Source organism: Mus caroli, unplaced genomic scaffold, assembly GCF_978045245.1.
Source record: "Mus caroli unplaced genomic scaffold, Mus_caroli_1 scaffold_14, whole genome shotgun sequence".
Lineage (NCBI taxonomy): Eukaryota > Metazoa > Chordata > Mammalia > Rodentia > Muridae > Mus > Mus caroli.
The window spans coordinates 75865604-75889681 of record NW_028227269.1 but is presented as its reverse complement, the minus strand read 5'-3'; the positions used below and the strand labels follow the sequence as shown (position 1 = coordinate 75889681).

General features: G+C 38.3%; 1 protein-coding gene and 1 pseudogene across 4 annotated transcripts in view; both read right to left on the bottom strand.

The window, feature by feature from the left end:
• Positions 1 to 24078, bottom strand: part of Fut8 (fucosyltransferase 8) — a 240380-nt gene that overhangs the window by 77380 nt on the left and 138922 nt on the right. For all 4 annotated transcript variants that reach the window (XM_029484493.2, XM_085830487.1, XM_029484494.2 and 1 more), the window contains one exon: positions 16265 to 16379. In XM_029484493.2, coding sequence (XP_029340353.1) covers positions 16265 to 16379 — 115 coding nt within the window. The remainder of the gene's footprint in view (positions 1 to 16264; positions 16380 to 24078) is intronic.
• Positions 16894 to 16993, bottom strand: LOC115032923 (U6 spliceosomal RNA; annotated as a pseudogene).

The following is a 24078-nucleotide window of genomic DNA, read 5'->3' as shown; positions in this document are numbered from 1 at the left end:
GGCTGGTCTAGAATTTACTCTGTATATCAGGATAATTTCAAACTTGTGCCAACCCTCCTGTCATTGCCTCCTACTTATTCTTTCATTTTGAGACGAAGTCGCACTAATAATTTGAGTAGTCTGGCCTTCCAGGTAGACCTGTAGCTTCAACTTCCCAAGTAGCTGAGATTCTAAGATTCCTGGCCTTCACCACCAAGGTTGGCTGTATAAGATTTTCTTAATGATTCATCAATAGACATGCAAGCTTCAGTTCTGTACAATAAAAATAACTGTAAATTTAGAATGGCACGATTAACTTAAATAAAAAAAAAATCAAGACAATTACCCTAATGAAAGATCTTTGAAAGAAGAGGGTTCAGAGATTTTTGTTGTTGTTGTTCCAGTGAAGGCTTTGCCATTAACTCAAGTGCATGGTTTTGTTTCAATTCAGCAATTTAAAATGAGACAAAAATTATCTAAATTCTAAATCTCTCCCTGTCAGTCAATTTTTCACTACAGGGATACTCATTTATGAAGCTAAATGAGACAGCATGTCCTCAGAACTACTTTACGTATTACGTACTCATACAATCTGAGAGACACTCTTTGAGAGTGCAGTGTGGATACGCTGGCACTGAGCCCAGAGCCTGTGCATGCTGAGCATATTCTTTTACCACTAAGCTACAATTATACCCAAATCACAGATTTTTTGCTATTTAAGATTTTCCCCATACACAATTAAATAAAAGCCTCTTTGAGGTACAAATTTCACTCACAATGAAATTTCTCACATTTTTATAATTGACCAAAATACTATAAAAATGACTGAAGAACAAATAAAAATATGTAGTCAATATAAACAGAATATAATATCCCCACATGTCTTAAAGAAGAAACACTCAGTAACTATTAGCTCAACTGAATCTGTTTGCAAGACAAAAGAGATGTTCACACTCACAAAACTAAATTTACAGGTGGCAAGGCAGAATTATGAATTTCAATCTAACTTCTCCAAGATGTCTTCAATATAGGAGGCAGCAAGAAATGAAGGCTCGGAGCACAAAGTTGGCTACTTTTATAGGCTACTAATTAAGAATCATAATCCACTGCTCATAGTCATCTATTGGATGGAACACAGGGCCCCCAATGGAGCAGCTAGAGAAAGCACCCAAGGAGCTGAAGGGGTCTGCAACCCTATAGGTGGAACAACATGATGTATTAACCAGTACCCCCAGAGCTTGTGTCTCTAGCTGCATATGTAGCAGAAGATGGCCTAGTCGGCCATCAATGGAAAGAGAGGCCCATTGGTCATGCAAACTTTATATGCCCCAGCACAGGGGAATGCCAGGGCCAAGAAGTAGGAGCGGGTGGGTAGGGGAGCAGGGTGGGGGGAAGGGTATAGGGGACTTTCGGGATAGCATTTGAAATGTAAATGAAGAAAATATCTAATAAAACATTGAAAAAAAAAGATTTGTAATCCAGGAGGAACCTTCCACCTCCCTCTTAAAAACATTCCTTACATTGGGAGGCATTAAGATACAGACAACTTCTCTTTCTAACAAAGAAAGCTTGGTAAAAAGAAACAAGGTAAGTTAAATTTTATTGTGCTGTTTGTATTCTCTAATCACACGACTATAAACAAATTAAATTTGTTTGATTAAAAAGATTTGTAATATCTAGTTTGGTGTTGATAATGAAGAAAAGATTCATTAATACTGTGGCAAAAGCATTTCATTGTATTGGAAACAAGCTAATTTCATTTCTCTAAAATTATTTTCAAAACTAATGTAGAAAATGTAATGAAGCAGCTAAGAGAACTGAAGTGCTGCGTGCTGGTAAATACAATGAAGACTCTGGGCATAGTCAATAGCCATCAAAGTCAAAGTGAAGGAAGACAAGATTGGAAATCACTGGCTTTAGACATATTAAACAAGAATCTTTTCCTGGCAGGGTTGAGATGGTCTGGAGGACCTTTCACCCTTGCAGGAAAGAACAATCTGTTCCAAGGAGTCAGTGCACTGCAATAGCTCAGGCCCAAGCAGGCTACCAAGTGCTTCCCGAAATCAATTTCCCTATGGTATTTTGTAAAATTTAAGTGTGGCAACGTAATGAAGAAAAGATATGAAGATAAACAGTTGAAAAGATATCAAAATGTGTAGTTTACAAACTGGCTCTCTGCATCAAAGGTAGACAGTTACTGTTTATTATAAGAGAAAAAAAGCTTATCTTGTTAAGTAAAGCAGCAATTACCTTATTTTACATGTATTTTTTAAAAAGACTTCAGCTCTTTGCCTACGTATCTCTATCAAACATTTTAAACCAATTTCTAAAAAAAAAAAAAAAAAAAAAAAAATCCTAAATATCTAATATAAAGTGGCAAACAAGTGAGAAACATTTCTTTTGCTGTTGATCTAGAAAAGAGTTATACCATTTCTAGCTATTCCATGTAACTTCTACAAGAGCACTGCATCTACACAAAGCAGTTTTGGTGATAATTTACTCCCATAAGGGCCACAAGAACAGCCAGAGATTAGTGAGGCATATCTAGCCTAAGGTCCCACTCTAGAATATGATGTAAACAAAACTCCTTCCAAAAGCAGAAGAAACATTACATCAACTCCTGCTCATCTTTTATAAAAATGTGCAGATTAATTCTTTAAATACTTTAACTTCTCTCTGCAAGTTTACAACCCAATTCTTAGTTGAAGTGGTAAAGAAAAAGTGCTTAGAAAATTAAGATAAAACTTCAGGAAGGTCCTCTATCATTTTCCTTAAGGCACTTCATTAAACTTTCTTACCTCAAAACCAAGACTACAAAAACAATGTGGAAGATTCTGGGTCTGTGTGGGTGGGGGAGGCAGGAAAACAAGAAAGAAAAGGAGTGGCAGGGTAGAAATGAAGGCAAGGCTATTAGTTAGCCTTAGGGAGGATGAAAAGCAATAGCACAAGAAACTGCCTGATACTGTGTTCCTGCCCAAGGACTCCTACCATTTTACCCTCTCATTCATATTCTCTCCCTCTCCCTCTCCCCCTCCCTCTCCCCCTCCCCCCCCCCTCTCTCTCCCTCATCCTCTCCCTCTCTTTTCCCCCCTCCCTCCCTCCCTCTCTCCCTCCTCTCCCATAAGTAATAAAAGAAAGTTTTTTAAAGGTATAAATAAAAAATAAAAAATTTTTAAAAGTGAAAATATACACAAAGCCTGGAATTCAGTTAATCATATTGTTATATCTTTTCTTGTTTTGAAAATGTACTGTAGTTGAACAATAAGTTCTCCTTGTAGGAAACTTTGTAGAAGGTACACAGTAACATTTCAATTTATTGTGTGTTAAATTGTTTAAACATGATGTTAAAGAATTTTGAACAGTAAAAAAAGTAAAATGAATTAGTTAGATAGAGCACTGTTAATTATGTGAAGGTAGTTTGAGAAAACAAAGTGCTCATAAATGCCTTTAAAAAAACAGTATTTGAGTGAGTCCAGAGAAACTTATTCTCAAGTAGCAATGGATTCTCTTTGCCACAATGCACATGTGGAGGTCAGAAGGCAACCTATGGAGTCAGTCCTGTCCTTCCACTATGTGGACCCCAGGTACTGAACTCCGGTCATCAGGGTTGATGGCAGCCTCTTTACCTACTGAGCCGTCTCAATGGTCCCCTATTTTAACAGTTTTTACATGTACACTGATAGTAAGCGTGCGCTGACCTGTGAAACCATTACCATAATCAAGATACTAACTGCTCCACTCAAACAAACACAAACAAAAGGAGAACCTTGTGCCATCCCTTCTGACTTATTTTGTGTGTGTGTGTGTGTGTGTGTGTGTGTGTGTGTGTGTGTGTGTGCATTCATTCCTGGTGCTTACAGAGGCCAGAAGAGGATGTTAGATCCTCTAGAACTGAAGTTACAGATGTTTGTAAGTTGCCATGTGGGCGCTTGGAAATGAACCTGGGTCCTTGGTAAAAGCAGTGAGTATTCCTAGCTGATGAGCCATCTCTCCAGATCCTGTTAATCCTGCAGAATCATTCTCCAGCCATTAATCTCTGGAAAGCGCTGACATATTCTCTATACAAAAGTAATAACGGTACTTGGCTTTTGAAGATAGTTTTTCACCAGTAAGTATGAAAGCTTTTGAGATCCACGCAAGTGGAATTGCTTCATTTCACTTTGCTAATGAGTTGTGTTGCTCCCACTATACAGTAGCTTATTGGTCTTTTGGATGGGTGACACTTGGGTTGTTTTGTTTGAAGCTATTAAAAATTAAGTTACCATGAGCATGAGTATATAGGTTTCTGTGTAGATATGAGTATTAATTTTTCTATGAAAAAGAAAACCAAGAATGTGTTTGCTGGGTTATATGGCAGGGTTATATATAACTAGTATAGGAACTGGCACACTTTCCTAGGATAGCTGTGCTATTTTACACTCTCATGAGTCATCAATGAGAGCTAGTTACTTCACATACCTGGTATTTTAGGTTTGTTTTGTTTCCTTTTTATCCGTCCTGACAGGTGCAATCTCTTCGTGTCTTTAAGCTGTGTTCCCTTAACAACTACTGAACATTTTTTCCTGTGCTTACTTCTAATCAATATATCTCATATTAAGTTGTCTGTTAAAATTTGTGCCCATTTCCCAATGAGATTGATTCTTACAATTGGAATGAGAGGTTGCAATACATGCTACATACAAGACTTTCTTTGATATGTGAATTGTAAAGATTTTCTTCTCTGTGACTTCTCATTCTCTTTAACAGGGTAATAATTTGTAGATCAAAAAATTTTAGTATTGATATTAAATAGGATTTTAAATATTTTCCTTAATCTTTCATCCCAATTTCTCTTCTGGGCTTTCAAGGAAGAAAATAAAAAGATGTTTTGTTCCTGTTCCAAATGCCCCTAGGTGTCTGCTAACCCCTTCAGTCTTAACTCACTGTGGCTCAAGTGGCTGAACTTTATTGCCTTAGCCTCCATTGCACCAATTCTCTTCTCGGCAACAGCTACAGTACAGAGCACTGGAAGTCACTGTGTTTTCACTATTAACATTTCCACTCAGTTTTTTCTACTATCATCTATTTCTTTGCTGGGGCTTTCTATATTTTTTCACTTCTTTAAAGCCTCTAATTGCTACTGGAGAGTTTGTAGTATTACAGTTTTTGTAAAATCTTTGTAAGACAATTCCACCACCTGTGCTGTCTTCTTGTGGTGTCTGCTGATTATCATTCATCATTTAAATTGAGATTTTTTTCCTGGTTCTTGGTATGATGAGACTCTACTTTCTACTTGTATTTTCTATTTTATGAAGTAGTCACATTGTTTGGATTCACAATTAATGTTTTTTGCGATTTCTTTAAGGGTCTTGGTTCAAATGTCAATTTAACTGTTAAAATCTTTTCAGCATTGTAGTGAGATCATTCTGCTTTAACTGATCACAGGGCATGTGAGAGTATGATTTTAAGATTTTTCACTAAACCATATGTATGACATAATCAGTTTAAGAATTGTAGTATCACTTCTAACTTCTGGGGAACTTTTACAATAAGATGTTGAATACAGTTGGTTCCAGGACTCCGCCGAACTTAGGAACTTAGTCTGCACAGGTGAGAGTGTGCACCACAGAGGCAGACAGCTTCTGGGACAGGCGGGAGCCACAGAGCCGCTGAGGCAGCACCCTTTTGGGGCCGCAGACGTCCGGGACACTCCCAGACGGAGGACAGTGGTCCTCCCTGCACGGGAGCCCTCTGCCTCAGGAGCAGGGAGTGCCATCTTGGTTCCGGTACTCCTCCGAACTTAAGAACTTAGTCTGCACAGGTGAGAGTGTGCACCACAGAGGCAGACAGCTTCTGGGACAGGTGGGAGCCTAGGAGCCACTGAGGCAGCACCCTTTTCGGGCCGCAGACATCCTGCACCCTCCCAGCCGGAGGACAGTGGTCCGCCCTGCACGGGAGCCCTCTGCCTCAGGAGCAGGGAGCGCCATCTTGGTTCCGGGACTCCACCAAACTTAAAAACTTAGTCTGCACAGGTGAGAGTGTGCACCACAGAAGCTGACAGCTTCTGTGACCTGCCAAAGCAACACAGCATCTGGGAAAGGTCCTGTTTTCGGCCTTCTTCTTCGGCCAGGAGGAGGTCCAAACACCAGATATCTGTGCACCTTCCCTGTAAGAGGAGAGCTTGCTAGCAGAGAGTGCTCTAACCACTGAAACTCAGATGAGAGAGCCTGTCTCCCAGGTCTGCTGATAGACGGTAATCAGAATCACCAGAAGAACAATCTCTAAACAGAGACAACTATAACAACTAACTCCAGAGATTACCAGATGGCGAAAGGTAAACGTAAGAATCTTACTAACAGAAACCAAGACCACTCACCATCATCAGAACACAGCACTCCCAATTCGCCCAGTCCAGGGCACCCCAACACACCCGAAAACCTAGACCTGGATTTAAAAGCATATCTCATGATGATGGTAGAGGACATCAAGAAGGACTTTAATAACTCACTTAAAGAATTACAGGAGAACATTGCTAAAGAGTTACAAGTCTTTAAAGAAAAACAGGAAAAGACAACCAAACAGGTAGAAGTCCTTAAAGAAAAACAGGAAAACACATCCAAACAGGTGATGGAAATGAACAAAGCCATACTAGACCTAAAAAGGGAAGGAGACACAATAAAGAAAACCCAAAATGAGGCAACACGGGAGATAGAAACCCTAGGAAAGAAATCTGGAACCATAGATGCGAGCATCAGAACAGAATACAAGAGATGGAAGAGAGAATCTCAGGTGCAGAAGATTCCATAGAGAACATCAGCACAACAATCAAAGAAAATGGAAAATGCAAAAAGATCTTAACTCAAAACATCCAGGAAATCCAGGACACAATGAGAAGACCAAACCTACGGATAATAGGAGTGGATGAGAATGAAGATTTTCAACTCAAAGGACCAGCAAACATCTTCAACAAAATTATAGAAGAAAACTTCCCAAATCTAAAGAAAGAGATGCCCATGAACATACAAGAAGCCTACAGAACTCCAAATAGACTGGACCAGAAAAGAAATACCTCCCGACACATAATAATCAGAACAACAAATGCACTAAATAAAGATAGAATACTAAAAGCAGTAAGAGAAAAAGGCCAAGTAACATATAAAGGCAAGCCTATCAGAATTACACCAGATTTTTCACCAGAGACTATGAAAGCCAGAAGATCCTGGACAGATGTTATACAAACACTAAAAGAACACAAATTCCAGCCCAGGCTACTATACCCAGCCAAACTCTCAATTAACGTAGACGGAGAAACCAAAGTATTCCACGACAAAACCAAATTCACACATTATCTTTCCAGGAATCCAGCCCTTCAAAGGATAATAACAGAAAAAAAAACTATACAAGGACAGGAACCACGCCCTAGAAACAACAAGAAGGTAATCCCTCAACAAACCTAAAAGAAGACAGCCACAAGAACAGAATGCCAACTTTAACAACAAAAATAACAGGAAACAACAATTACTTTTCCTTAATATCTCTTAATATCAATGGACTCAACTCCCTGATAAAAAGACATAGACTAACAAACTGGCTACACAAACAAGACCCAACATTTTGCTGCTTACAGGAAACTCATCTCAGAGAAAAAGATAGACACTACCTCAGAATGAAAGGCTGGAAAACAATTTTCCAAGCAAATGGTATGAAGAAACAAGCTGGAGCAGCCATTCTAATATCTGATAAGATTGACTTCCAACCCAAAGTCATCAAACAAGACAGGGAGGGGCACTTCATAATCATCAAAGGTAAAGTCCTCCAAGAGGAACTATCAATTCTGAATATCTATGCTCCAAATACAAAGGCAGCCACATTCATTAAAGACACTTAAGTAAAGCTCAAAGCTCACATTGCACCTCACACAATAATAGTGGGAGACTTCAACACACCACTTTCACCAATGGACAGATCATGGAAACAGAAACTAAACAGGGACACAGTGAAACTAACAGAAGTTATGAATCAAATGGATCTGGCAGATATCTACAGAACATTCTATCCTAAAACAAAAGGATATACCTTCTTCTCAGCACCTCATGGTACCTTCTCCAAAATTGACCACATAATTGGTCACAAAACAGGCCTCAACAGATACAAAAATATTGAAATTGTCCCATGCATCCTATCAGATCACCATGGACTAAGGCTGATCTTCAATAACAAAATAAATAATAGAAAGCCAACATTCTCGTGGAAACTGAACAACACTCTTCTCAATGATACCTTGGTCAAGGAAGGAATAAAGAAAGAAATTAAGGACTTTTTAGAGTTCAATGAAAATGAAGCCACAACATACCCAAACTTATGGGACACAATGAAAGCATTTCTAAGAGGAAAACTCATGGCTCTGAGTGCCTCCAAAAAGAAACTAGAGAGAGCACACATTAGCAGCTTGACAACACACCTAAAAGCACTAGAACAAAAGTAAGCAAATTCACCCAAGAGGAATAGACTGCAGGAAATAGTCAAACTCAGGGGCGAAATCAACCAAGTGGAAACAAGAAGAACTATTCAAAGAATCAACCAATCAAGGAGCTGGTTCTTTGAGAAAATCAACAAGATAGATAAACCCTTAGCCAGACTCACTAGAGGGCACAGGGAAAGCATTCTAATTAACAAAATCAGAAATGAAAAAGGAGACATAACAACAGATCCTGAAGACATCCAAAACACCATCAGATCCTTCTACCAAAGGCTATACTCAACAAAACTGGAGAACCTGGATGAAATGGAGAAGTTCCTAGACAGGTACCAGGTACCAAAGTTGAACCAAGATCAGGTTAATGATCTAAACAGCCCTATATCCCCCAAAGAAATAGAAGCAGTCATTAATAGTCTCCCAACCAAATAAAGCCCAGGACCAGATGGGTTTAGTGCAGAGTTCTATCAGACCTTCAAAGAAGATATAATCCCAGTTCTTCACAAAGTATTTCACAAAATAGAAACAGAAGTTACTCTACCCAACTCATTCCTTGAAGCCACAATTACTCTGATACCTAAACCACAAAAGACCCAACAAAGATAGAAAACTTCAGACCAATATCCCTTATGAATATTGATGCAAAAATCCTCAATAAAGTTCTTGCTAACCGAATCCAAGAACACATCAAAACAATCATCCATCCTGACCAAGTAGGTTTCATCCCAGGGATGCAGGGATGGTTCAATATACGGAAATCCATCAACATAATCCAGTATATAAACAAACTCAAAGACAAAAACCGCATGGTCATCTCGTTAGATGGGGAAAAAGCATTTGACAAGATCCAACACCCATTCATGATAAAAGTCTTGGAAAGATCAGGAATTCAAGGCCCATACCTAAACATGATAAAAGCAATCTACAACAAACCAGTAGCCAACATCAAAGTAAATGGTGAGAAGCTTGAAGCAATCCCTCTAAAATCAGGGACTAGACAAGGCTGTCCACTTTCTCCATACCTATTCAACATTGTACTTGAAGTCCTATCCAGAGCAATTCGACAACAAAAGGAGATCAAAGGGATACAAATTGGAAAAGATGAAGTCAAAATATCACTTTTTGCAGATGATATGATAGTATATATCAGTGACCCTAAAAATTCCACCAGAGAATTCCTAAACCTGATAAACAGCATTGGTGAAATAGCTGGATATAAAATTAACTCAAACAAATCAATGGCCTTTCTCTACAGAAAGAATAAACAGGCTGAGAAAGAAATTAGGGAAACAACACCCTTCTCAATAGTCACAAATAATATAAAATATCTTGGCATGACTCTAACTAAGGAAGTGAAAGATCTGTATAATAAAAACTTCAAGTCTCTGAAGAAAGAAATTATAGAAGATCTCAGAAGATGGAAAGATCTCCCATGCTCATGGATAGGCAGGATCAACATTGTAAAAATGGCTATCTTGCCAAAAGCAATCTACAGATTCAATGCAATCCCCATCACAATTCCAAATCAATTCTTCAACGAATTAGAAAGTGCAATCTGCAAATTCATCTGGAATAACAAAAAACCTAGGATAGCAAAAACTCTTCTCAAGGATAAAAGAACCTGTGGTGGAATCACCATGCTGGACCTAAAGCTTTACTACAGAGCAATTGATATAAAAACTGGGTGGTACTGGTATAGTGACAGACAAGTAGACCAATGGAATAGAATTGAACACCCAGAAATGAAACCACACACCTATGCTCACTTGATCTTTGACAAGGGAGCTAAAACTATCCAGTGGAAGAAAGACAGCATTTTCAACAAATGGTGCTGGCACAACTGGTTGTTATCATGTAGAAGAATGCGAATGGATCCATTCCTATCTCCTTGTACTAAGGTCAAGTCTAAGTGGATCAAGGAACTTCACATAAAACCAGAGACACTGAAACTTATAGAGGAGAAAGTGGGGAAAAGCCTTGAAGATATGGGCACAGGGGAAAAATTCCTGAATAGAACAGCAATGGCTTGTGCTGTAAGATCGAGAATGGACAAGTGGGACCTCATGAAACTGCAAAACTTCTGCAAGGCAAAAAACACCATCAATAAGACAAAAAAACCACCAACAGATTGGGAAAGGATCTTTACCTATCCTAAATCAGATAAGGGACTAATATCCAATATATATAAAGAACTCAAGAAGGTGGACTCCAGAAAATCAAATAACCCCATTAAAAAATGGGGCTCAGAACTGAACAAAGAATTCTCACCTGAGGAATACCGAATGGCAGAGAAGCACCTGAAAAAATGTTCAACATCCTTAATCACCAGGGAAATGCAAATCAAAACAACCCTGAGATTCCACCTCACACCAGTCAGAATGGCTAAGATCAAAAATTCAGGTGACAGCAGATGCTGGCGAGGACGTGGAGAAAGAGGAACACTCTTCCATTGTTGGTGGGATTGCAAGCTTGTACAACCACTCTGGAAATCAGTCTGGCGGTTCCTCAGAAAATTGGACATAGTACTACTGGAGGATCTAGCAATACCTCTCCTGGGCATATATCCAGAAGATGTCCCAACCGGTAAGAAGGACACATGCTCCACTATGTTCATATCAGCCTTATTTATAATAGCCAGAAGCTGGAAAGAACCCAGATGCCCCTCAACAGAGAAATGGATACAGAAATTATGGTACATTTACACAATGGAGTACTACTCATCTATTAAAAAGAATGAATTTATGAAATTCCTAGGCAAATGGATGGATCTGGAGGGCATCATCCTGAGTGAGGTAACTCAATCACAAAGGAACTCACACAATATGTACTCACTGATAAGTGGATATTAGCCCAAAGCTTAGGATACCCAAGATATAAGATACAATTTGCTAAATGCATGAAACTCAGGAAGAATGAAGACCAAAGTGGGGACACTGTGCCCCTTCTTAGAATTGGGAACAAAACACCCATGGAAGGAGTTACAGAGACAAAGTTTGGAGCTGTGATGAAAGGATGGACCATCTATAGACTGCCATATCCAGGGATCCATCCCATAATCAGCTTCCAAACGCTGACACCATTGCATACACTAGCAAGATTTTGCTGAAAGGACCCAGATATAGCTGTCTCTTGTGAGACTATGCCGGGGCCTAGCAAACACAGAAGTGGATGCTCACAGTCAGCTATTGGATGGATCACAGGGCTCCCAATGGAGAAGCTAGAGAAAGTACCCAAGGAGTTAAAGGGATCTGCAACCTTATAGGGGGAACAACATGATGAACTAACCAGTACTCTGGAGCTCTTGTCTCTAGCTGCATATGTATCAAAAGATGGCCTAGTCGGCCATCACTGGAAAGAGAGGTCCATTGAACTTGCAAACTTTATATGCCCCAATACAGGGGAATGCCAGGGCCAAAAGAATGGGAATGGATGTGTAGGGAAGTTGGGGGGGGGTTATGGGGGACTTTTGGGATAGCATTGGAAATGTAATTGAGGAAAATACGTAATAAAAAATATTAAAAAAAAAGATTTTGAATACACCAAAGGCTGAAGAATTCCAATTGCAGTTCATCTTACATTCAAGACATTTATTTGTTAGGTATGTTGGCATACTCTTTGAGATGAACTGGGTAGGAAGTGACAACTGCAGTATTACCAGCTATTTCATTTCTAGAACCACAGATGTTAACTGCTTCATATGCAATTCTGCAATTTAATAGTAAATTACAGAAAACCTTTTTATTATTGATAACTAAGTAGATGTGATCATATAAGAAATAAACTTAAAATAATAATATGTAGTGAGCTATAGTAAGCACATGTCACAAATTCAGAAACCCATTAAACATGTCAAGAAATATTCATTTTCTTGTCAAAAATGGTGAAACTGTGCAACCACTTTGGGAAGAGCTTTGAATGGAGAACTTAAATTTACAGTTTACTGTAAACCATGCCTAAAGTAAACATACTACTCAAAAGTAATAATTTATTGCCAAATGCCACCAAATTTAAAAATGAAGAAATAAAAGCAAATGACATAGTAATGTATGTAGAAAATTCGATAAAGTCTTCAAAAAATTTACTTAACCTAGTAACTGATTCTGGCAAAATTGCAAGACATAAAATCAACATACAAAATTAAACTTTATTTTTACATACTTGTAAAACTAAGATATGCTTATTGTAGAATATAAATAAAGTATGAAGAATTTATGACAATATTTTGAAAAGAAGAACAAGGTTAGAGAAATCATATTATCCAGTTTTAATACTTACTGCAAACTTATGGTAACTTAAATGGTATGTTATTATCGGGACTATACTACCTGATTTTCGACACAAACATTAACATAATAGGGGGAGGGGTGGGAAGCAACTCTTTGAACAAATGGCTCAAATAAGCAAGAAAATGAACCTGAATTCTTGCTTCATATTTTACTCCACATATATTGCAGACCTAAATATAACAGCTCAATTATAAGCTAGAATGGGAGAGGCAAAGTTTCCATTTCAGAATGCATGCATAAAGCTCTAAATTCAAGTGGGTGCTCTTCCACCAGTCTACATGGTGACTGACCACTGCCTGTAACTGCTTTTCTTGATAGAAGGAGAGAACCAGTTCTAGCAAGCTGTCCTCTGACCTCACATTCACATCTACTAATAGATGGCTGGCAAAAACCAACTCAAAGGCATCTTTGGAGGTTCCTTACTTCACAGTGTCATGTCAGGACTCTTCCTTTCCTTTATGTTTCATTTTATTCATTTTTTATTCTTTCTTTTACACATATACTATGGCTTCAGGTTTGTGTTTTTATGGGATTCCTTAAGTGTGCCGATGAGTGGGTCTCTGTATCTATACCCGTTCCTTACACCTTTAGGGGGCTCGTTTCCTTCTGTTTGGTTTTGTTTTGTTTTGTTTTGTTTTTATCATGACCCTCAGATGCCTGTTATCTAGTAAGATAGAAAGAGGGTAGATATAGATGGGAGGGGAGGTGGGGAGGAACTGGGAGGACCAGATGGAGGGGAAACCATAATCAGAATACATTATATGAAAAACAATCTATTTTCAATTTAAAAAGAAGAAAAACATATTACATACAATATTTTAAGTACTGGTATAATTGTTCTAGAATAGTTAGATAATCTAGAATAGTTAGGATTCTGAGAATTGTGCTGACTAGGTATCTAAGTATTTCCTGTATCACATCATTCCCATTGAGAATCAAAGGAGATAAAATAAATTACATTTTCAATGAAACTAAAACTATGACTATCTGATTTTTTTAATCTATAAATTGTTGAAAATATTAAATTTCTGAGCATCTGAATTATTACAGAAAGCAACTTTTATAGAAAGCAAAAGTATAGTGAATGTGTCCACCTCTGTAATTGTCAGTTTGGGATGCAAGGCAAAAGGAAGAATGAGTGAAATTTGATAAACTTTCTTCAACTTAAAAAGAAAATAAACATAATTCTACTCGTAGGTACTTAAAAAAGAGAGGGAGAGAAAGAGAGAGAGAGAGAGAGAGAGAGAGTGAAAGCATAAGCCCATGTAAACATTTGTGGATGGATGTTCAAAAGAGTTTATTCATAATAGCCCCAAACTGGAGATAACTAAATATCTTACAAAAGGCAAAATAAGGGGTTGGAGAGATGGCTTAGTGTTTAAGAGCACTGACTGTTCTTGCAGCGGTCCTGAGTTCAATTCCCAGCAACTACATGGTGGCTCACAACCACCTATAATGGGATCTGATGCCCTCTTCTGGTTCATATGAAGAAAGTGACAGTGTTCTCCTATACATAAAATAAATAAGCAAATCTTAAAAGAAAAAAGGCAAAATAATGGTGCATGCACAAATGTAGTATGACTCATATTTAAAAGTAATAAAAGATTGATATATACAATGTAACCAAAAGAGTATATTTTTTAAAAGAGAGAGAAAAAATAAAGCAAGTGGCAGGTACTTATTACACTGTGCTGAGCTGATGACAACCTGACCATAGTTTAAACACAGTGGCTGAAAGTTTAATGAATATGTGGCAGCTCACAAACCACTGTTATTTCTATTTTACAAAATAAAGGAGCGGATGGCTCTGTGCCATCATCTGTCCAAAGTTCACTGAATGAAGATCTAGTTGATAGAAAATAATTACCTCTCCCCTGCGGAGGTGAACGGCTTCTCATTCTGCAGCCTCCTCTAATGAATGGCATTGGGAGGATGAGACTAAGAGAACACGCCAAAATCAAGTGTATTTTTAGTGACCCCCCTAACACTTGATTACCCCCCATTTACCTGTATGAAAACAGATGCTAAAATATACAGACACATGTCAAGGACTATCCTCCCTTTGCTTCTAATCTTTTTTTTTAAAAAAATAATCTAATTATTTTTATTTTATGAGCATTGGTTTTTGAGGGTATCAGATTCCATAAAATTAGAGTTGCAGACAGTTGTGAGCTGCCATGTGGTTTCTGGGAATTGAACCCAAGACCTTTGGAAGAACAGCCAATGCTTTTAATTGCTAAGCCATCTATCTCTCCAGGTCCCACTTCTAATCTTAAAGAGTTCTTGTACACGGAAACTATGCTATCATAGAATTACAAAAGGATTGAGTGGAGATGTTTATTTCAACTTAAAACATCTCTCATTCAGTTTTAAATGTCCATTAATTCACTGTTTTTTCCTCAAAACAATTTTCTCTCAACTTATTGACAGTTGAAGATGCTTCCATTCCCAGTATTTCAGCTCCTTCAACTACTTAGAAAGGTCTACTGATTATATTTCTCTAGTCTCTCTAAGTTTGTTTCCACTTGCAAACTCTCATCACCTCTCAATTCGACCTGCCTGTAATACAAACTCCTTGTCCTCCATGCTTTCTCTGCTTCTAGTCTCTTCAAATACTACTATAGTTCAACCAAAACACTACTTTTAGGTTCTGTCATTTGTTGTACCTTTTATGTACAAAAACTGTTTTAAAACTAGGTTGTCACTAGCTTACTGTGGCTCAGGGCCCTGGGTTTAAACCCTAGCACTGGGGGGTCAGAACAAAGAACACCAGGATGTTGTGAAACCAAAATCAGAAATTGTCTATAGAGTACCAACAATAAAATAAAATTCCAAGGTTTTCCTTACAAATATCTAAGACTATATATGCATATCAATAAGAATTTTAAAAGAACACACACAAAAGACATAAAAGGCCCTTAACAGCTTGACCAGTCTTTATTTCTTGTCAAAATGACATCCATAAAACAATTATCTTTCAAGAATCATTTAATGTTCATATGCCATATAGTTTACCCTCAATACTCAAGCTTCCGAACCTCTTTGCAGATTTCCATACCTTTTTCATACCTAAAACTCCAGACAAACTAGAGAGTTCAGCTCACATCTGAGATCCTGTCTTACTTTTTCCTGCTATGGGCCACTGTTCTCAATACACACTTCATCTACTATATCCTCTGCCTTCACTCTTGTTGTGAAATCAGCCTTGACCACCTTCACAGTTAGGGTCAGACACTGCAGCTTCCATAAACTTCCCTTGATAGCTCCTTTGTCAAAATGCCAATAAGCATTTCCTACAAAATACAGCATGCTCACAACTGTGTAGTTTGTGTATATGCAAAGAAGTAGCTCCTTTTGGGGCAGTTTTAGACACTTTGAACTGCTGCTTTATTTATAAGTTATAAAACACTGTTTCTTTGAAGAAATATGTGAGTAATTTTTCAAAAACGCACTAGAAAAGCTTTTAAAAAGCAAAAGTTATTTTAATTTTTTATTTTATTATGATTTTTTTCCACTCAAGATTTATTTCTTAACCTAACCTTACCTGGAGATATGTTATTCTCCGCTGGACCAGCTCTGTCAGATCTTTGGCCTCTTTTTCACGCCAATCCCCTGCTCCATCTGTTTGACTGAGGTAGTATAGATCTGTCATGATAGACCTGTGAAAGTAAGCAACAATTGAGGTCCACTTATTTGTACCGTTTCACTGCATTACACAAAACCATAAAGGAGCCAAACTATTCAGAAAGACTAATGCTCAAGTAGATGAAGGTATCTGGTCTTTATTTTCCATCAAGACTCTAAAACTTAAAATTTAAGTCTTTACCATACAATTCATCCCTATAGCAAAAAAAATTTTTTGACCAAAAAGGACAAACAACTTTTTCCCACAAGCCAATCAGCTACAGCAATAAAAAGAAACAAACAAACCAAAGTATAAAAAGTGCAATTCAGCAGACATGGCACTGGTATTTGAGTAACACCACTGTATCCTCGCTCATCACTTCACAACCCCTCTAACACTTCACTCTGAGTAACTGGGAAAAGATTAGAGGAAAAACATGACATAAATCTTATACAGTGTCCTAAAGAATAAAGCATTAATGAGTTCTTTCTTTAAAGGAGCAGATACTAAGATTTTAGGTTGTGTGAACCTCTGTTGCTTTTGTTTTTGAAAGTATGTAATGTTTTCATAAATTTCACATCACCCTTGTGCAGAGGCCATGCTAATTTCTGTATCATTCCAGTTTTAGTATGCCCACTGCCACAGGGAACATCCTTTGTTATCTGTGTAGCAGTAAAGTTGCCTGAAGCAATAAGTAACTGAATAGGCGTGGCTCTCTTCCAATAAAACTTTATTAACTAAAGTAGGAAAATAGGCACATTTTGCCCCCGGGCTATAATTTGCTGTTCTCTCATCAAAACTAATGTAATGATTAAGATTCTTTCTCACTCTAGAGCCATCAGTAATTATTTTAATAATTTCAATCATAACATGTTAGATTTCCTTGCAATAAATTAAAATACTCTGTAAACTATAAAGAGATACTTTAGAACTGGTAGACACAGCTTTATCTATATTGCATTAAATAAAAGCAATGGCTTTCACTTAGTAGTAAAGAAAGTTAAAAAAGCATCCATCTCTCTCTAACAAGCCCCAATAATCATCAACAAATAAATATATAACCAGTGACTTCCTAGGAATCTCTATCATTAATGCTATTGACTAAACTACCATCTTCTCACACCGGGATTATTATAATAGCTTTCTAACAATTCTTCCAGCTTCTAGCCTTGCCTATTGTACTTTATTCATAGTGGCCAAATTAATAATCAAATAACACTTCTGCTTTGTACTTAACACTAAGTTGACCCTTCAAATCACTCAAGAGTCAAGGCCAAAGTTATTATTTTGACTTATATGACCCCCCCACCATAGTCCATCATTTCATCTGATCCTTTCCAAATGGCTTCATTGTTTATTTTATATTTCAGTCACAGTACCAACCAAATATTTTTTCAAATGTCACTTTCTCCATAAGGCTTTCCTAGATTAACCTACTTTGCTCCCTCTCCATTCCCTCCTTCCATTCAACTCACAGAAAACCGTTTGGACTATGAATGATCATACAGCAAATATGTGATAACACATTTGAAAAAAAGAAAACATTTATTATTGACTTGAAAATGACAAGTAAAATCTTAAATACAGTTTAGACTATTCAGCCTAGGTTAGTAGAAGAACACTTTAAACATGCTTTGAAACAAAGGGTCATTTTCAAAGCATTTTAGATATTTATTGGTATCAATATTACTTACTACAGGACACTCTGAAGCTTAGCCATTACCATTTTCTTCACCCTTTTGAACATCATGTCTAAAATGTAGTGTTTTATGAATTTTTATATTTGTCATTCTTATTTAACATTAAAAATAATTTTTATATAGAAGAAACTTTTAACTGCTTCTTTAACAAATATGCTAGGTTACACACTGAGAACAGTTTTAAATATAATTTTTCATATTATTAAACTGAGCTTCCTCTGAAATATTATATAGCCCACAATACTCTTTTTCTGTTGTTGTTTTTGGTGTTACTGAAAGTTACTACTTTCCATGGCTTACATATGTTCTGAATTTCCCCAAGGGCCCATTGTGATTAAAGTATTAAATCTTCAGAGTAGGGCACACTGGGTGGTGACAGAATGGGAACAGGTTATCTTAAAGGAGGTCCTAAGGTTCCTGGGTGAGGAGCACCCTCAAAAGAAGCTATGTGACAACATTTATATTCATAGTTTGTCTTGGTCGCCCTCCCTCCCTCTATCTGCCTCCTCCCTCCCTCCCTCCCTCCCCTCCCCCCTCTCTGCCTCTCTCTCAGACTACCTGCTTGGCCATGTAAGCTCTTCCACACGTGTCTCTATCATACTGCTGTGAGGACTTCTGCTGGAACTGAGCCAGACAGTACCAAGCCTAAAAACAAGTCTCTTATCTTTATAAAATTGGCTGTTTCCAGACATTTCACTATGGTAATGCAAATCTGCTTAACATACTGACCTCACGGAATTATGATTTGAACTGAGAAGCACAGAAGTCTTTAACTAGTATTGTACTTTACAGCTCAGTTGGAAATTTACAATCTTTTCTCAGTTTTATAAACCTCAGTCACAACACACTCATAGTGCTATATATACCATAGGTTTTACAACATCAACTCATCTCCTCCCACTACTCATCAAGGAGTAATGGTCATGAAACCTATTGCAAACTCAGTGTTAAATAACAGTGTTACTGCTGAAGATAAAGCACAGTAGAATAAAAACCCAATCTATTAGCAAATACTTGTAGGAGGAAAGAAGGAAACCCAATATGCTATGATTAGCTTTAAAATTAAAATGAACATGTATGCATATGCACGTGCACAGGGAAAAAGTGGTAAGTTTTATTGATATTTAGTTCATAGTGGGGGGAAAAACACACTAAGCCTAATTTGGAAGAAAGTCTATAAAAACTGTTGTGGCTTAGGCTCGCTCCTTTTTATTTATGTATTTTTTCCCTAACACAGGCTCTGGCAATGTAGTCCAGTCTGGCTTCAAACTTGTGACTTCTTTGCATCACTCTCTAGAATGTTAGGATCTACACCTAGATATGGTTTCTGGTCTTAGAAATCAGCAGTTCTGTATCACCAAAATTAAAGCAGAGTTCTGAACTTAAATACATACTAAGTCTTGCCAATTCATTTTATCCCAACCTGTGTGGAATTCAGAATGATCAAACAACTAGATGACTAAATATAAGAAAAGTGCTCAATAGCGTTTGACATAGTAAAATGCAAATAAAACTAAAATGTAGCAGTCATTTCAAGTCCAATTAATATGATGCTGGCGCACGTACAAAGAGAGAGAGAGAGAGATGGAGGGAGAGAGAGAAGGAGAGGAAAGAGAGGTGGGGGGAGAGGGAGAGAGAAAGAGAGAAAGGAACTCTCAGACACTTGGTAGGAATATAGATTAGTTCAATTATATGATCCAGTTATCTCACTGTATTTGCCAGGCACTGGCATAGTCTCACAAGAGAGAGCTATGTCAGGGTCCTGTCAGCAAAATCTTTCTGGCATACGCAATAGTGTCTGGGTTTGGTGGTTGTATATGGGATGGATCCCCGGGTGGGGCAGTCTGTGGATGGTCCTAACTTCTGTCTCAGCTTCTAACTTTGTCTCTGTGACTCCTTCCATGGATATTTTGTTCCCCATTCTAAGAAGGAACGAAGTATCCACTCTTTGGTCTTCCTTCTTCTTGAGTTTCATGTGTTCTGCAAATTGTATCTTGGGTGTCTAAGTTTCTGGGTTAATATCCACTTATCAGTGAGTTCATATCATGTGAGTTCTTTGTGGTTGGGTTACCTCACTCAGAATGATATCCTCCAGATCCATCCATTTGCCTAAGAATTTCATGAATTCATTGTTTTTAATTGCTGAGAAGTACTCCATTGTGTAAATGTACCACATTTTCTGTATCCATTCCTCTGTTGAGGGGCATCTGGGTTCTTTCCAGCTTTTGGCTATTATAAATAAGGCTGCTATGAACATAGTGAAGCATGTGTCCTTCTTACCGGTTGGAACATCTTCTGGATATATATATGCCCAGGAGAGGTATTGCAGGATCCTCCGGTAGTACTATGTCCAATTTTCTGAGGAACAGCCAGACTGATTAACAGAGTGGTTGTACAAGCTTGCAATCCCACCAACAATGGAGGAGTGTTCCTCTTTCTCCACATCCTCGCCAGCATCTGCTGTCACCTGAATTTTTGATCTTAGCCATTCTGACTAGTGTGAGGTGGAATCTCAGGGTTGTTTTGATTTGCATTTCCCTGATGATTAAAGATGTTGAACATTTTTTTCAGGTGCTTCTCAGCCATTAGGTATTCCTCAGTTGAGAATTCTTTGTTTAGCTCTGTACCACATTTTTTAATAGGGTTCTTTGATTTTCTGGAGTCCATCTTCTTGAGTTCTTTACATATGTTGGATATTAGTCCCCTACCTGATTTAGGATTGGTAAAGATCCTTTCCCAATCTGTTGGTGGCCTTTTTGTCTTATTGACGGTGTCTTTTGCCTTACAGAAGCTTTGCGATTTTATGAGATCCTATTTGTCAATTCTTGATCTTACAACACAAGCCATTGCTATTCTGTTCAGGAATCTTTCCCCTGTGCCCATATCTTCGAGGTTTTCCCCCACTTTCTCCTCTATAAGTTTCAGTGTCTCAGGTTTTATGTGGAGTTTCTTGATCCACTTAGACTTGACCTTAGTACAAGGAGATAAGAGTGGATCAATTTGCACTCTTCTACATGATAACTGTCAGTTGTGCCAGCACCATTTTTGAAAATGCTGTCTCTTTTCTACTGGATGGTTTTAGCTCCCCTGTCAAAGATCAAGTGACCATAGGTGTATGGGTTCATTTCTGGGTCTTCAATTCTATTCCACTGGTCTACTTGTCTGTCCATGCCTGACCTCAAGATGTACTACAGAGCAATTGTGATTAAAAACTACAGCCCGATCTTATGGAGTCATTATCTTAGTTAAGATTCCCTTCTGTCAGATGACTCTAGCTTGTGTGAAGCTGTCATAAAACTAGCCAGCACAATAAGATATTGTGAATCAGAACCAAATAAAAACCCTTCCTTATTTTTTCATTGATGACATAATTGAAATGGAGATGGGGTGGGGTGGGGAGGAGGTATGGGATATGAAGCTGACTGAGGGTGGATGCGGGGCAGCGGGGAATGGAATATGGAGTGTAAAAATTAACAATAAAATAAAATTTAAAAAAGGAAAAGAAACAGACTAGACAACCCCTTCCCCCACAACCAAATTCACACACACAAAATTGTTTTAGGAGGGAAGAGATAGGAGCAGCAGGTTACTCCTGACACATCTGTCAGTAACCCTCCCCTCTATCCCTGACAGGGAGTTCGTTGCTCTCACAAGCGTGGACAACTGCAAACTGAGAATACCGAATTCAAACACAGCCTGCAGATAAAGACATAGACAAAGATAGGATCCTACCTCTAAGTGGGGTCTCTGAGAACTGGGGTAGGCCACAAATCCCGGACGAGCCCCCACATATAAGATCCCTGAAGCTGGACCTCTGTTCAAGTCCCAGGATGAGCTGGCTAGCACCCCAATGACTCAAGAGAAAACCACACCTGACTCAAACTCCAAGAGGTTTTATTATCAGCTAGCTGAGGACGAATTCCTTTTGCCTTGTAGCCCGAGCGATAATAGTAGGGGGCTTTTAACAACTAGCTGAGGATTGGGAGGAGTTGAGAGGGGAGTTGGGAGCTGTTGGGAGGAGAGTTGGCTACAGCTCCTTTCTGGCGAGGGGGTGGGGGAGAGTGAGCTGCAGCCTCTTTTCCAGTGTCTATTTCTATGTCCTTGTAGGTCTTCCTACAATTATTGCATCTCTGGCTGTAAGGCACAAAAACAAAAAGGCTTTTTGCTGGCTATAGAGAACAAAGAGCTTCTTTCTGGCTATATTTTTAGAGATCAGGGAAAACAAGCTTGGGGAACGTGCAGGGGCTTTACCTTCTAGGGAGAAACACTCTAAGTCGAGGTCTCACAAGAGAGCCAGAAGAATGAATCAAAATGTACAGTGGGGGATAGGGGGCAGGGGAACATATAGACCTGGGATGTGAGAGGCTACCAGGACTCAATGGAATTGACATTAGCCAAAATGTCCAACAGTGGGGAGATGGAACTAGAAGAGACAACCTCCAGTAAATAGATATGGTCCCCAGGTGAGGCAGGGGACCACCAACCCATCTTCACAATTTTTAACCCAGAATTGTTCCTGTCTAAAGGAAATGCAGGGACAAAAATGGAGCAGAGACTGAAAGAAAGGTCACCCAGTGACCAGCCCAACTTGGGATCCATCTCATACACACACACCAAATCCTGACACTATTGCTGAGGCCATGTTGTGTGTGCAGAAAGAAGCCTGGCATGGCTGTCCTCTGAGATGCTCTATCAGCAACTGACTGAGACAAATGCAGATACTTACAGCCAACCATTGGATTGAGATCAGGAACCAATATGGAAGAGTTAGAGGAAGGACTGAAAGAGTTAAAGGGGATTATAACCCCATAGAAAGAATAACAATGTCAATTAACTCAGACCCTTCAGAGTTCCCCCAAAGACTAAGCCAAGACCAAGGAGCATACATGGGCTGGTTCATGGCCCCAGGAACAGGTGTAGCAATGCACTGCCTTATATAGCCTCAGTGTAAGAGGATGCACTTAATCCTGTGGAAACTTTATGCCCCAGTGAAGACGAATGCTGGTGGAGGTGAAGTAGGGGTGGGTTAGCAGGTGGGGGAGCAGCCGATCAGAGGTGGGGGCGGTGAAAAACTAAGTAAGGAGTACTGAGAATGGGAGCAACTTTTGAAATGTAAATAAATAACAGAAAGAAAAAGAAATAGAAAAATAACAAGAGAAAATACAAAGACCACAAATGTAGCTAAATTTTAAGATGAAGTTTCAACTGAGTATTTTTATCTACAAAGAACAGTAAAATCGTGTCATTTTCACCAAGATGCATGGTACACTGTGTTGAGTGAAATATGACAGAAACAGAAAGGTAAGTAGCACATTTCTCTTCCATATATAAAAGTTTTTTAAAAGTCAACTTTAATATAAAATAGTGCTAGCTAGATGTTGAGAAAATGGGGGTAGGGTATATAAAGGGGGCTAGATTCAACCACTGCAGAATGTACACATATTGAAGCAACACATGAATTGCACTAATACCCAAAACCAACATGTTAGCATAAAAGTAAATAAGGCACAGCAATCAGTCAGAATACCAATCCATCACATTACTGTTTAATTTTTAAAACACAAACCCCTCTCACAATCAGACACCACATAAGTAAGTTATGACAGGAAAAAATGTTAAATTTTTATTATTTCTTCATGAACTCAATGATGTCTAGAAGTTGCATTGCTACAAAATGTAGTTTTCTGTGTTAAATAAAATCAAATCAGAAAGTTGTAGCCTATTACTGAGAATTATAGTCATTAAAAAAGCATTCTGCAGAAAACCTTGGTTTTTCAGGGATTCTACACCTGAGCCATGCTCCAATAAGATGCCCAAAGCTGGAAATTTTGCTGTCTTTTGCTTTTATCATGGAAGTATCAAGAAATTTCATAGTTCAGTAGTGATTATGGTGGCTTCATATAAAGCCACATCAAGGCCCAGCATATATAAGGCTAGGCACGATTAGATAGCAGCAAAATGAGGGTACAGATGCCTGATGACAATGGGTACATTAGAACAGACTTTAGAGTCAGCCAGCTATGAGCAAATGAT